Here is a 13,905-nt window from a genome sequence, read left to right on the forward strand (position 1 = left end):
CAAGGCTGGTGCAAGGCAGGAAGAAAGAGACTTGTCAGTGAGAAGGTACTTCAGGTGGTGCGCTCTGATTCATTCAGCCAGACAGCAGGTGACGATGTGAAGGGTACTGGGCATGGCAAAGAAGGCAGGAGAAGAACTGGGTCAGCAGACAGGGATGAGATTTTGAGGGCTCCAGTTACATCACGCCAAGGTGTTTAGATTTCATCTGATAGGACAGGTGGCAGCCGCTAAAGGGATTAGGATAATCAGATCCCTGTTTCAGACAAGTCCTTCTGAAAAAGCAGGAGAGAAAATGCATCTCAGTGGAGCGGACTGGAGCCTGCTGTAGTAATCTAAGGCAAGAGCTGGTGACGGCTGGATGCAGGGTTGTCCTGGGAAAGGAGAGAACAGCGTCTGAGGTAGACAAAGGAGGCAGCATCAAAAGGACGTGATACCAATCGGATGGGGGGTGAACGGCAGAGTCACGGAAAACCCCACTTGTTTCATCCCTTCTGGTGGCCAAAAGATCAAGTGCAAGGCAGGCAACTGAGGAGAGGCAGGAGGAGGAAGAGATTTGGGGTAGCAGAGGAGTCAGCATCAGACATAATGAATTCGAGGCTCCTGTGGCACATTTAAGCACAGGTGTCCAGAGGGGCACTCAGAGAGACAGAGGCTTAAGAAAGAGAATTGGAGCCCATCAGTGACAGTGCCTTGGGGCAGCTCACCGAGAGGAAGTACTTGGACTTTCGGGTCAGGCAGACCTGATCAAATCCCCACTCTGCCACTTAGCAGCTGTATGACCTCCGGCAAGTAAATTAACCTTTTTGAGACTGTAGTCTCATATGAGGAAATTCCTCCTGGAATGTAATAAGATCAGTAAAGAGCCTTATGTCAGGTGAGACACAAATATGAAATATTTTTCTCTTGCCCTTTCGTGATCATATACCGCTTTTTATTATAATAATTTGAGTACTAACCTCTGCAACAGATTACAAGTTGTCTTGCTGTCAGTCACTCGTCTTTGAATCCCTTTTGACCTTCCTTGCATGAAGAGATTCTCAAATATTTGAACTGCCATAAGTCATATGAAAAACTCAGGCCAGAATGAGTCTAGGAGACAGGGTTTCTTGCCCTTGACATTAAATAACTAATACAAAGATCTCAAAATGGTTATGTGGTTTATACGGTACTGATTTAATTCTGTGTTGGGGGTGTGATGGGGGGAGAAAAGGGCAATGGGGGTTTGCAAAAGAAAGAAAATTTTGTCGGTCTAATAAAGCCCCGTCAAAGTAACAGAACTTTACTCTTTGCGTAAATCTATACAGTAATATTTAAGAGGAAGAGTGTCTACTGAAGTTAGTATTTACACAGCCTCTATCCTCTGGCTCAGTTCAAGTAAAGGTCTTAAATTAAATTTTAAATAATGAATTCTAGCAAATGGATCTTGCCTTAAACCAAATTTAAAATCAACAGTATACTCTGTATATAAGAAATATATACTTTCTTTGTTAGGCTCATTTTGCTTTTTCTATTTATAACTCTTAAATGGACATTTAAAAACTACAATAAGGGGGACTTCCCTGCTGGTCCAGTGGTTGAGAATCTGCCTTCCAATGCAGGGGACTCAGGTTCGATCTCTGGTCAGGGAACTAAGATCCCACATGCCGCAGGGCAACTAAGCCTGCGCACCGCAACTACTGAGCCTGTGTGCCACAACTAGAGAGAAGCCTGTGCACCACAACGAAGAGCCCGTGTGCCGCAACAAAGATCCCATGTGCCACAACTAAGACCCGACACAGCCAAATTAAAAAAAAAAAAAAAAAAAAAAAACTACAATAAGGGACTTACGTGGTGGTCCAGTGGGTAAGACTCTGTGCTCCCAATGCAGGGGACCCGGGTTTGATCCCTGGTCGGGGAACTAGATCTCGCATGCATGCCGCAACTAAAAAGAAAAAAAAGAAAAAAAAAGACCCCACATGCCGCAACTAAGGATCCCACGGGCCGCAATGAAGATCCTGTGTACCGCAACTAAGACCCAGAGCAGCCTAAATAAATATTAACAAAAAAAAACGACAATAAGATTTAAAAATCATACTGACCACTAAGGCATACAGAATTCAACTCCACATAACCAAGCTTGTTCATTTTTCTCCTGGTTTTGCCTTCAAATTTAGGCTCTAATTTGTCTTACCCATTTTTATGGCTGCCTCCCTCCTCTGAAAACATCTTGGTCACTGGATATTTTATTTCATCTCCAACTTACTTGGCTAAAACACATTCACGATCACCTCTTCCTTGCTTCCTGATCCTTCCCTGGTAGCTTCGTATGTTCTCATTCTTTCATCGACAGCCTAGTTTAGCATACCTACTTCATGTTCTGTGTCTAGTCATAAATATCTCCAAAAAATTCACACAGGTTTCCAATATAAATTTGTTTTACGATTGTCTCAAAGCTCTCTAGTTGTTTGGCTCATTTAATTATTCTGATTCAAGATAGAGAATGATCCAATTCACAGCTATGGTCTTCGGGACTTGCTTAATTCCCAGCTGCCTTCAACTCGGCCACAGGTGGTACGGCTCAAGCATGACCAATTTTAGAGGGCACTGGGTCCCTATGCTCTGAGGAAGAACGTGTATCCCTCTCCCCAACATGCCCAGCCCTAACCCGAGGTTCTTGCTGCTCTCAGATTGTCTGGACTCTGGATGGCTCCCTTTAAACTCACACAACACAGCTGGCCGTGCCTCTTTAGCCAATATCTAAGATTTTGACTCCTCACTGACATACCGACCCCCTCCGAGATACCCCCCCAATTCTTCCCTGCCTTGAATGGACTTGAACTTCCCAGACTTGAAAAGACTCAACTAATTTTCTGTGTGTCTATAAGATCCTCTCCTATCTTGCTGTCACTAGGAGGCAAAATGAAGGCAGAGAGACAGAGCCAGGCTGTATGGCAACTGCCACTAAACCAGCACAATCCCCATGCCACCTGGCTCCTGACCTGCATTAAGGAGATGCACACATATTCGACTGACAGACTACTGAGATGTAATTCTTTCCATTTAAACATTACTTTGAGACACACATTACACACACCTAACTACTACACCATGACTCATAATAGAGGTGTTTAAAATGAAGAGCATCTCATCACAATGCTTCACCCAAAACTGCCCTACGGCATCTACTAAAGGAGCAGGTCAGATCCAGGAAACGGTTTACCATAATCTAGAGCATGATTTTCTCATTATCACATTCTGCTGCAGGGCTGCCTGACTTGCTTCCCAACCCAGTTCAGGTTCTGTGACCTCATGTGATCCAAAGCCCTCTTCTGGCAAATTGAGGGTTAGTTACTTGCTTTGCCAAGCCATTCTCTATTCTCTTCTCCCTCTGAAAACCTGAGCTACCTTTTTAATTATTCTCTTTCCCAAGAAATATCTCATTTAATTGCTTCAACCAGAGGCCCTGGTGACACAGGTTTTGAGTAAACAAGGAGAGTCAGCTGCTTATCTGCTGCATCAGAACCAACTGGGGCAGGAAAGCCTTCTGAAAATAAAAGATTTCCCCGGTAAACTGGTACAACCCTTTGGAAGGACATCTTGTTCCCATCTATCCCTATTTAAAAGACACATGCCCTTTAACCCAACAATTTTGCTTTTAGAAATTTATCCATATACGGTTACAGAAAAAAAGATGTACAAAAATACTCAGTACAGTATTACAAGGCAAAACAAACATGTAAAAAAAGCACTCTAGAAGGAACTTAAATTGTATTATCAGTAGGAGACTGGTTAAATAAATGATATTTTGTGAGAACATTGTTTGAGAGAACATTTCTGTAAAGATACATAAGAAACTTAACAGCACTTATCTCTGGGGATAAGGATGAGAAGTTGAAAAGAGAGACTGCATTTTCTACCATGTGCCCTTTAGTACTATGGGATTTTTTTCCTATGAACTTGCACTTTTTAAGTGTAGCTAGTTAAAAGGAAAACAAAGTGAACCTTCATAATTTGGGCTTACGTGAATGATCTACAAGACACTTCATTTAACAATGTCATTCAATCTTCGTTAAAAAGGAAATAAAACGAGGAACAAATAGGAACTCTATAGAGCGGATATACATTAAAATGTGTTTGCTCCAGCAGGTAATGATCTCATCATTACACTTTAGGAACCCTTGTCTTAGCCTCTCAGAAGACCAGGCTTCTTTTCTCTAAAGTACCTGCTGTATGTGTTATAGACTCTTCCATAATCTAAGTGGCTCAATTTAACCATCACCCTTGTGCTAAACATGTGTGCTGACACTTAAACTTAGTTTTACTCTGGAAATTGGGGTGAGATCGGGAGGAGCCCACAACTTTTGTCAAAACCTTGGAAAGAAAAAGAAAAAAACCCTTCAACTTAAAAAAAAAAAAAAAAAAAGACTGATGCTCAAGCTCCATATAGGATTTACTGAATCTTTGGGTCTGGGAGTCCAATTCCTATATTTTTTAACCAGCTCTCCAGGTAATTTCTACATTGCTGGTCCTACCTCATGCACACCAGAAATAACCATGCTTAGCAAACACTGTGTCTTATCCAAACGAAACTACACACTATAGAGTAGAAAATTCTATAAACAAAGGTGTTCACTATTGCATCACTCCAAGATTTTAAAACAAATAATTTTTTTCAAACACTGATATGCAGTTTGGAGCCAGCGCTGGCTGTAATAAGCAGAACCCACCAGGCCCTCCCATCAAAGCTTCTGGCTTATCTGAGGTGGGGTATGGGGGGGGGACATGTAGAAAAGCCACCTTTGGGGCTGGAAGGGACCTCGCGTAGTGTTGACTGATGTTTCTCAGATCGTGGCTGCGATCACCTGATCACACATCCTCCTTTCTCCCTCCCACCCCCACCCCATTCTCATGTCCAAATAAAGTCTGACAACTACCGAGCTTGTCTGGTATTTCCTGAACATCCGACTGTAAGATCACCTGGGGCCCCTGCTATCCTTGCCCCACCCCAGACCTAGTGAATCAGAATCTCTAATAGAGGTTCTAGATGTTAAACCAGTGACCCAGGTTGTTCTCATAAACAGGGAATTCTGGGAATCACCAATTCAGGTCAAACTCATTTTAAGATAAGGAAGTCAAGGCCCAAGCTGTTAAATAAGTTTCCCAAGGACTTACCAGCTGATTAACGATAGCTGGGACACCCGAAACCTGGTGAGCTATTTCTTGCCTCTTATACCAATATTACTTATTATTATGCTTATCATGAGTATCTATGAAATTTCTGATTCACCATGATGAGGCCCCAAGTAAGTGACTAATGAAGTCTGAAGGCAGAGGGTGTGTCATTACATGCCACTGGTTTAAAGAATAACTATCGCTATAAGGCTGTCCAACATCTAGCTACCTGCCGCTCGGGGTTCTTTCACTTTCAGTATCAGGATGAGGGGACACATAAAACAGCACATCTGATAGAAAAGGAAATACAGCCCCACACATTTATAACCAGGTGAGGAAGATTCAAAGTCCTCCGACCTCACTATTTCTTGGTCAAATATTAGAAACTTTAGCAAAAGAAGTCTAATAATCACACTTTCATTTATAGCAACAGCCTGCACCTTGCTGTTGGGAGAGAGAAGAAGACAGCTTCTACAGAGTTTCCACAACCTTGCCCTGAAACCAGTATCTCTAAACCCATCAACAAGAAACACTGATGGGAAACTAAACCCCCAGCTTGGAAAGCACACAGCAAGCTTTAATTCAGGGAGGGTTCAATCAAGTTATAATTGCCTCTAATTGGTCCTCCCACAAGGTCTCACAATTTACAGCTGTAATCAGTTCCACAAAGAATGTGCTAAATTTCTTTTCTACCTTTGAAGTCAGAATTATCTCCAGTTAGGTTCTTACAACATTGCTGTTTTGATTCCAAAACAAAAAACAAAAAAACCCAAGATACAGAAAAGGATGAATGAGTGAATAAAAAGCAAAGATGCAGACAGATCTTTTGGAAATAAGCACTGACCCCTCTGACCTAATGATAACCCAGTGAGATTCAGATTTGTAATGGAGACTGATGCCAGTTTGGGCAACCTTTCTGTTCCAGGGCACAGGATCCAAAAAACACATTCATCTGGTCAGACATTTTCCATACTCTGATTTTTATCTTTCTTGGCATGCTCCATTCTCCCCTAATAAAGTCACAACCCTTTGTTGCCATGGAACCCAATCAGACATGGAGCCTGTTACTATGACTTCCCCGAAGGTCTAAAAAAAGATCTAGTGACCAAAAGAACAGCCCTTTCTTTAAAAAAAAGAAAAAAAAAAATTTCTAAGGCAAAGAGCTCCAAAAAGGACCCAACCCTTTTATTTCATGCAGGTTAACTTGAACTCCTGAGCCAAAGCTAAACAATGTTTCATAAAAATTTGTCAGCTGGGACATTCCCAAGAAGATGGTTTTATAAATAAGTACCTGGCAAAGAGGATGAAAATATTCTTAGGATTTCTTCCTTTTCTTTCCCTTTCAGGCAAGCTTCCTGAAATTTGAGTAGCTGTTTAGCAAACACGTGTCAATCAGCAGCTACCAAATTGCAATATTCATTTCCACCAATACTTAATTTTTGCCAAGAGCTCATGATTTCTCTGTAAAGAAGAGATAAGCTAAACAGTACAACCAACCCTGTGTTCTGTTGTACCTGGAACTGGACGAAACCTGTAGGAAAAAAATACCTGGGACTAATAGCAGAGCTACTTAAGGAAAGAGAATTAACATTTGTTGAGTGCCTACCATGAGCTGGCACTTTTAGGTCATCCCGAGAACCCAGCAACAGAGGCACTTCCCTGTCTCTGTTTTGCAGCTAAGGGACCAAGGCTCAGAGAGCTTAAACAGCTTGCTCCAAGCTGCCATATTAGAATGTTGTCTGGAGCCCAAAGCCAATCATTTGTTCACCCAACATTTATTGCTGGCCTCACAGGTGTTTTGCATTTTGTTACATTTCTTGTTCTTTACAATAAAATCTGCAGCCTATAAAGCTTGTCTGTGAAGAGGGCATGGAGTCTCTCTTTACTGGAGCAAGGGGCCAGTTCTGGCTGTCCCCACTTATAATAACCACCACATCTGCACAGCAGCAGCTAACCCTTGGGAGAATCATGAGTAAATGCCCTGGTCGCTTATCTAAGTTGACATGGGCCGGACACCTACTACATCCCTCAAAAGGCTGGCTGCTGACAAGGCCTTCCAACCCTGGACTCTGTGGCATGGGGAGGACCAGGAAGCTCTAGGTACTTGTTCTTGTGCAATTTCAGCAACGAAGTAAAAGCCAAGCCATGAAAACTCAACGACAATTATTCTATCCAACCCTGGTTTTGGATACACAGTTTCGAGAAATGACTAGTAAGAAGGAATGTGGTAAAGCACGGAAGTTAATTTCAAAGTTTTATTATTAATCATACCAGCCTTTCAGCTAAAGGTATTTTATCTGCCTCCTCATATAATGAATACAACTACTTTCATTAAAAGAAATTTCAAAAACCAACACAAAACCATAATGAGATACCAACTTCACAACCACTAGGACGACCACAATCAAAAGATATATAATAACAAGTGTTAGCAGAGATAGGGAGAAACCAGAACCCTCATAAACTGCTGGTAGGAACAAAAAATGGTGCAGCTGCTGTGGAAAACACTCTAGCAGTTCCTCAAAAGATTAAATATAGAATTAGCATACAACCCAGCAATTCTACTCTTAGGTATGTTCCCAAGAGGAATGAAAACATATGCCTACACAAAAACTTGTACACATGTGTATAGCAGCATTAATCATAACAGCCAAAAAATGGGAACAACCCAAATGTCCATCAACTGGATAAATAAAACGTGATACATCCATGCAATGAAATATTATTTGGCAATAAAAAGATATGAAGTACTGACACATGCTACACCATGGAAGAACCTTGACATTATCCTGATTGAAAGAAGCCAGACACAAAGACCGCATTATATCTGATTCCATTTACAAAAAATGTCCAAAACAGGCAAATCCATAGAGACAAAAAGTAAATTAGTGGTTGCCTTGGCTTGGGGAGTTTGGGGAGGGAGGAAATGGAGAATGACTGCTAATGGATATGGAGTTTCTTTTTGGGGTGATGAAAATGTTCTAAATTTGATTGTGGTGGTGATTTCACAACTCTGTGAGTATACAAAAATCATTCACTTGTACACTTTAAAATGGGTCAATTGTATGGTATACGAATTATATCTCAATAAAGCTGTTATTTTTTTTAAATAGGAAAAACCAACACAACTCCTTTTTGGTTTTTGGTTGTCCTATTAAATAAAAAATAACCCAACTGACAAGACCACCTGACCTTGGACAAGTTACTTTGTCTCTGGGGTCTCTGTACCTTTCTAAGGAAACAAGGCTCATGCCTGAACCCAATGTTCTCTTCTGCTGCCCCATGAGCAAAAGAATCTGACTTTTTGAGGGGAAAAATCACTTGGATGAAACCTCTCAGGTAGTGTTCAAACAGCGGAACCAGACTCCGTATTTCTGCCAGGCCAAGATCCATCCCACTCTCGCCGACTCTCTTCAAGTTCCCTCTCTGGGTTCTTCCCTTCACCCCAGGCTCCATGCCCCAGCTGATTCCTGAACATCTGCCACGTGCAAGGTTCAAGAACAGACTCAGGTAGATTATGCAAGGTGATCAGGGTTGCACAGCTGCACAGTAGCACAGATGAGATTTGAACTCAGAACCAAAGTCTGAGCTGCTTCTCTTATTCCTATACCTGAGTTTTCCAAACTGGGTCCACAGACATATTCTTGGGGTTCCATGAGTTTGCTACAGACAATTTACAAGAATGTGCTTATTTAGATGGTAAAAAATATTTATATAATTTGGAGGATCACAGAGATAACCATCTGCTAACCAAGTACCTCAAAATCCTGGGGTTTCAAGGCTTTTTGTGTTTCTACTCACGCTGGGGCCAGGTAACAGTACTTCTTTAGTTGTCGTGGGTGGATAGGAAACGTGTCGGCTAACTGTATTGGTTTTCTAGGGCTGCCGTAACAAAGTACCCCAAACTGGGTGGCTTAAAACAACAGATATGTATTGTCTCACGGTTATGGAGGCCTGAAATCAAGGCGTCAGCAAGGCCATGCTCCTTCTGCAGGTCCTGGGGAAGGAGCCATTGCATGTCTCTTTCCCAGCTTCTCAGACATTCCTTGACTTCTAGTTTCCTCCACTAATCCCCTGTCTTCACATCATCTTTCCTCTGTGCATGTCTGTCTCTAAATTCCCCCATTTTAAGGAACACCAGTCATGGTGGATTAAGGCCCACCCTAATGACTGACTTCCTTTTAACACGTGTGGACGAAGAATGTCAACTGCCACACTGGTAAACAAAGGATGGGGGCCACCTAGGGGCCAGTGAGCCATCAACCACCGCAGCCTCCCCCAACTGTGCACCCTGAGGGGATCCAGGATGGAGAAAAACAGGACACTGGCCCCAGATAGTTAAAGTGCATATCAAAGGAATGATTTCAATCAGCCCAGCCTCTTCCATCTTCCCCAAAAGAGGAAAGTGCTAAATTCATTAACTTGACATGTCTGGTTTTCTTTAACTAGGATCTCTTGATGTTCCAACTCTCTGGTTTTTGTTGCAAAAACTCCAATACCTCCTGTACCGCTTCCCAGCAGTCCCTCAGGGCTATCAGCGAGGCTGTCTCCTGGGCTTGAGTCCTCAGAAAGTCCGCTGAATAAAACATAATTCTCAACTTTTAGGTTGTGCATTTTTCTTCAGTTGACACATCATTGTCTCCGTAAAGACCCTATTTCCAAGGAAGGTCATGTTCTGAGGAGCCGGGGGCTAGGACGTTATATGGGAAACACTCACAGGACTACCACACTTCTGGTCACCTAGTGTTGCAGCTGGGGGTGGGGGGAGGGTCCCACACCAAACAGTTCTTCTCCGTCAGCAGGGTGTCCTACAAATCAACTCCTTCTGACACTATCTACCCGGAGATGGCGGCGTCAGATCCCACAGCGAAAGGGCTCAGTCCCCCGAACTGTCCCCTCCCCCCACTTCAGACACCAGGCTCAAGTCCACGTTGTTACCTGTGCTTCTGAACGACTGGCTCTAAACTGGAGGTTCCCACGGCCCTCTTTTCGGGTTGATTAATTTGCTCGAGAGGCTCACAGAACTCAGGAAAACATTTACTTAATGGATCACCGGTTTATCATAAAAGGATGTAACTCAGAACAGCCAGACGGAAGAGGTGTACTGGCAACGCATGTGGAAAGGGCAAGGATATCCCATGCTCTCTGGGCACCACTCTCCCAGAACCTCCGCGTGTTCACCAACCCAGGGACCCTCTGAATCCCATCCTTTTGGGTCTCTATGGAAACTTCATTACAAAGTCATGATAGATTGAATCATTGGCCATAGGTGATTAATGCAACCTCCAGTCCTTCTCCCCTCCCCACAAGTGGGACTTAAAAGTTCCCCTGGCAACTTGCCCCCATCTTCAGGGGCTTTCCAAAGTTAACATAAACTCAGGTGTGCTTGAAAGAGGTTTGTTATATGAATTAACAAAAGACACCCATTTCACCTTTATCACTCTTATCACTTAGGGAATTCCTAAGGTTTTAGGAGCTTTGTGACAGAAATGGGGATGAAGACCAAATATATATATTTCTTATTGTAAATCACAATTATCACAGACTTCAACACATCTTTTTGAGGGGACAGAATTCAACCTATTCAACACTGACTTTACATATAAAATGATGCAGAAGTCCCAGATGAAAGTCAAACAATCTCACAGTGAACAACGGTGTCACACAGAATTTTTCTAACAGAAAAGTTACGGATTAAGCCTTTTCATATCATGGAAAATGATATAGGTAATAGAGGCATCCAAACTCAAACAACAAAAACAAAAAAAAACCTGCCCTTAAGTCAATACTATACCAACATTGTGAGTGATTTAGATCATCTGTATATTAAGTTAATGTTAATATAAATTGTTATTACCTTTGTATTTTTTTCTCTGTTATCATTCCAATTTTTTAGTGTATGTGCTGCTGAAGCAAGTACTACCTTTGTATTTTGTACGTATTTGTTTGAAATTTTTCACAATAAAATGTTGGAGGAAAACTTCCTTAGACTCTTGATGAAATCTGTTAACAAAACATTTATTCTTGGAGAACACCTAAATAAAAACACCAGTTAGGATCTTCAAATAAGCATTTCTCTACACAAGTGGAGAGAAGATAAAATTTTTTTTTTAATAAACTTATTTATTTATTTTTGGCTGCACTGGGTCTTCGCTGCTGTGCACGGGCTTTCTCTAGTTGCCACGAGCGGGGGTTACTCTTTGTTGCGTTGCGCGGGCTTCTCATTGTGGTGGCTTCTGATGTGGAGCACGGGCTCTAGGGACGTGGGTTTCAGTAGTTGTGGCACATGGGCTCAGCAGTTGTGGCTCACGGGCTCTAGAGCACAGGCTCAGTAACTGTGGCACACAGGCTTAGCTGCTCCGCAGCATGTGGGATCCTAGACCAGGGCTCGAACCCGTGTCCCCTGCATTGGCAGGCGGATTCCTAACCACTGCGCCATCAGGGAAGTCCCTTAAATTTAAAAATATGGAAATAAGAGTACATTACTTGTCTTCCCTAATGAGACCTATTTAAATAAGAAATGTAGCCAAAGCCTTAACTAACCATTTGACGTCCTCAAACATTGACCTCTGAACGGAAAAAGTCCTACGGTCTGTTGGAACGTGTGAACTCAAATATTACACTAATTACTATGCATGAAATCTTAATTCATTCTTTCTTTCCTTCCTTGCATCCTTCTATTTCTCTATCCATCCAAACACATATTGTGCATTATGTGTGAAGCCCTGGAGGTACAATCCCTGCCTGCTTTCCAGGGGGGAGAGAGACAAGCGAACCGCACATGAGAAGAACACGAAGAAGGCTCACAACAGACTTGGGTACCAGTCTGGTCAGGGAGCACCCAGGCTGGGGATGAGCTGAGAAGGGGAGTCAAGGAAGACCCCGTCAGTTCAGGATCTTACAGAAGCCTTCAACATCTTTATAAGAGAAGAATTACACTTATTTTTTCACATGAGGAAGCTGATGCTCAAATGGGTTGGGCAAACTGCCTAAGATGAGTCCACACAGTTTGTAAGTGGCAGAACCAGGATTTAAAAACCAGGCCCGTGGTCCCCAGAGCCCTGACACTGAGCTGCCCCTCGGAGCTCTAACACGCCAAAGGAGGGCTTGAAAATGGCCTGTTCTGAATCTAGCAGCCCAGGTGATCCTTGTGAAACATGAACTGGCCCATGAACTGGCCTGCCCCTGCCTCTTGGGCCTCACGTCCTAATGATTCCTCAACTCCTTGCTCGCCCTGTCGCCTCTCTGACGTGCCTCAAATGCAACAGGCACACGCTTGTCGCAGGGAGTCTGCATCTGCTGTTCTCTGTCCCTGGAGAGCTCATCCCCTGCCCAGCTGTATAGCTTCCTTCCTCAGGCCCATCCTCAGTGGCATCTCTGAGTAGAGCTGTCCTCGAGCCTCCTACTTGAAACTGCTTTCCTCTATCCCCCCCCCACGCCCCCACACACACACCTTGGGCCTCCCCAGCCCCCTCTTGCATGCTTTGTTTCTCAACATTGCATTTATCACCACTTAACATACCGTGTAATTTACCTATTGGTCTGGGCTGTCTGCCTCGTCCTACCTGAATATAAGCTTGGTGACAGTAGGGAAATTTCTTTTGTTCCCTGGGATGCCGGGCTCGGAGCAAGGTACTCAACACATATGTGCTGAATTAGGCTGAAAGCAGAATCGTTGCAGGCATGACCCGTACCTGTACTGCTTATGCGTGGACAGTGGCCCGACATCTCCCACATGAGATGCTGCCGACTTGGTGGAAGGGGGTCGGAAGAAGCCAGCCCAGGGGGCTACAGGGAGCTCATTCTTAAATCAGTGCCACGCAAAGGTGCCCAAGTGAGTCCTCTTCCCTGGCACGTGCTGAGGAGACGCAGACACTACCCACCTGGATGCTACTATCCAAGGGAGCCCATCAGGGCTCTTGATCTCAAGGTGTGGTCCTGGGTGAAGGGGACACCTCAGACCAAGAAGTTAGGGGAAGTAAAGGGTAGCCTATGTTTCTGCCTTCTCCCAAAGTGCTAAAAAACAAAAAACTCTGCCTGGCCACTCAAGGAGGTCCTTATTCTCCCAAGTTAAGCTCCACCTGTTTGCAGAAGGCCTCTCTTCTTACACTGGCCTTTTGTACCCCAGGTTTAGGAAACCTCACCAAAGCTACCTAAAGAAAACCATAAGGGTTCAGTGCTCCAGGAGTTCTCAGACAGCAAAGGGTGGACTCTCAACCTGCCTACAGAGTGACTACAGGAGTGAGATGTTCTAAGCATCTCGGTGTCTGCTGAGTCTAGAGAGGGATGGATGGTGAAGACCCAAGCACAAAAAGATCGCACAAGGTCAAACAGCAAACGCATTCAAGGGGAGGGAGAGGGTACACTTTTCATCAGGGAGGAGCTCGTGCCACAGAGTGTATAACGTCTCCCAAACTCCAAATGCAACCTCAGGCTAATCCCTCGTATCAGTAAAAATCCTGGCCATGTAGATTAAACTGGGGTGAGGTGGGAGTGGAAATGAGGGTGATGCGTAATAATAATGGGAAAGCCCTAAGTACTGACTTCATAAAATTCGAAGGCGCTTAAAGGGTGCCTTTCGTAAGTGAAATTCTACAAAGGAACCCAAACCACTGCAAGACAGTTTCCAAAAAGCAAACAAAACCTCACTGAGAGATGGTACTATAATTTCTGGAGTTTGCATCAGTCTGTTTTCTGTAGTTAGGAAAAGGGTGTCTGGTTTGGGTTACAAAGGCAGTGTTCCACTATAAAAAC

At 43.5% G+C, this 13,905-nt stretch overlaps 1 protein-coding gene across 11 annotated transcripts in view; it reads right to left on the bottom strand.

Annotated features, from left to right (window-relative positions):
• The window catches only part of TMCC3 (transmembrane and coiled-coil domain family 3), a 396,600-nt gene that overhangs the window by 160,786 nt on the left and 221,909 nt on the right, over window positions 1–13,905 (bottom strand). For 6 of the 11 annotated variants that reach the window (XM_082350446.1, XM_082350450.1, XM_082350449.1 and 3 more), the window contains one exon: window positions 1,828–1,921. The exons of the other annotated variants lie outside the window; for them this stretch is intronic. In XM_082350446.1, the coding sequence (XP_082206572.1) occupies window positions 1,828–1,921 (94 nt within the window). The remainder of the gene's footprint in view (window positions 1–1,827; window positions 1,922–13,905) is intronic. 11 annotated transcript variants of the gene reach the window in all.

The sequence above is a fragment of the Balaenoptera borealis genome, assembly GCF_965194805.1.
Source record: "Balaenoptera borealis genome assembly, chromosome: 13".
Lineage (NCBI taxonomy): Eukaryota > Metazoa > Chordata > Mammalia > Artiodactyla > Balaenopteridae > Balaenoptera > Balaenoptera borealis.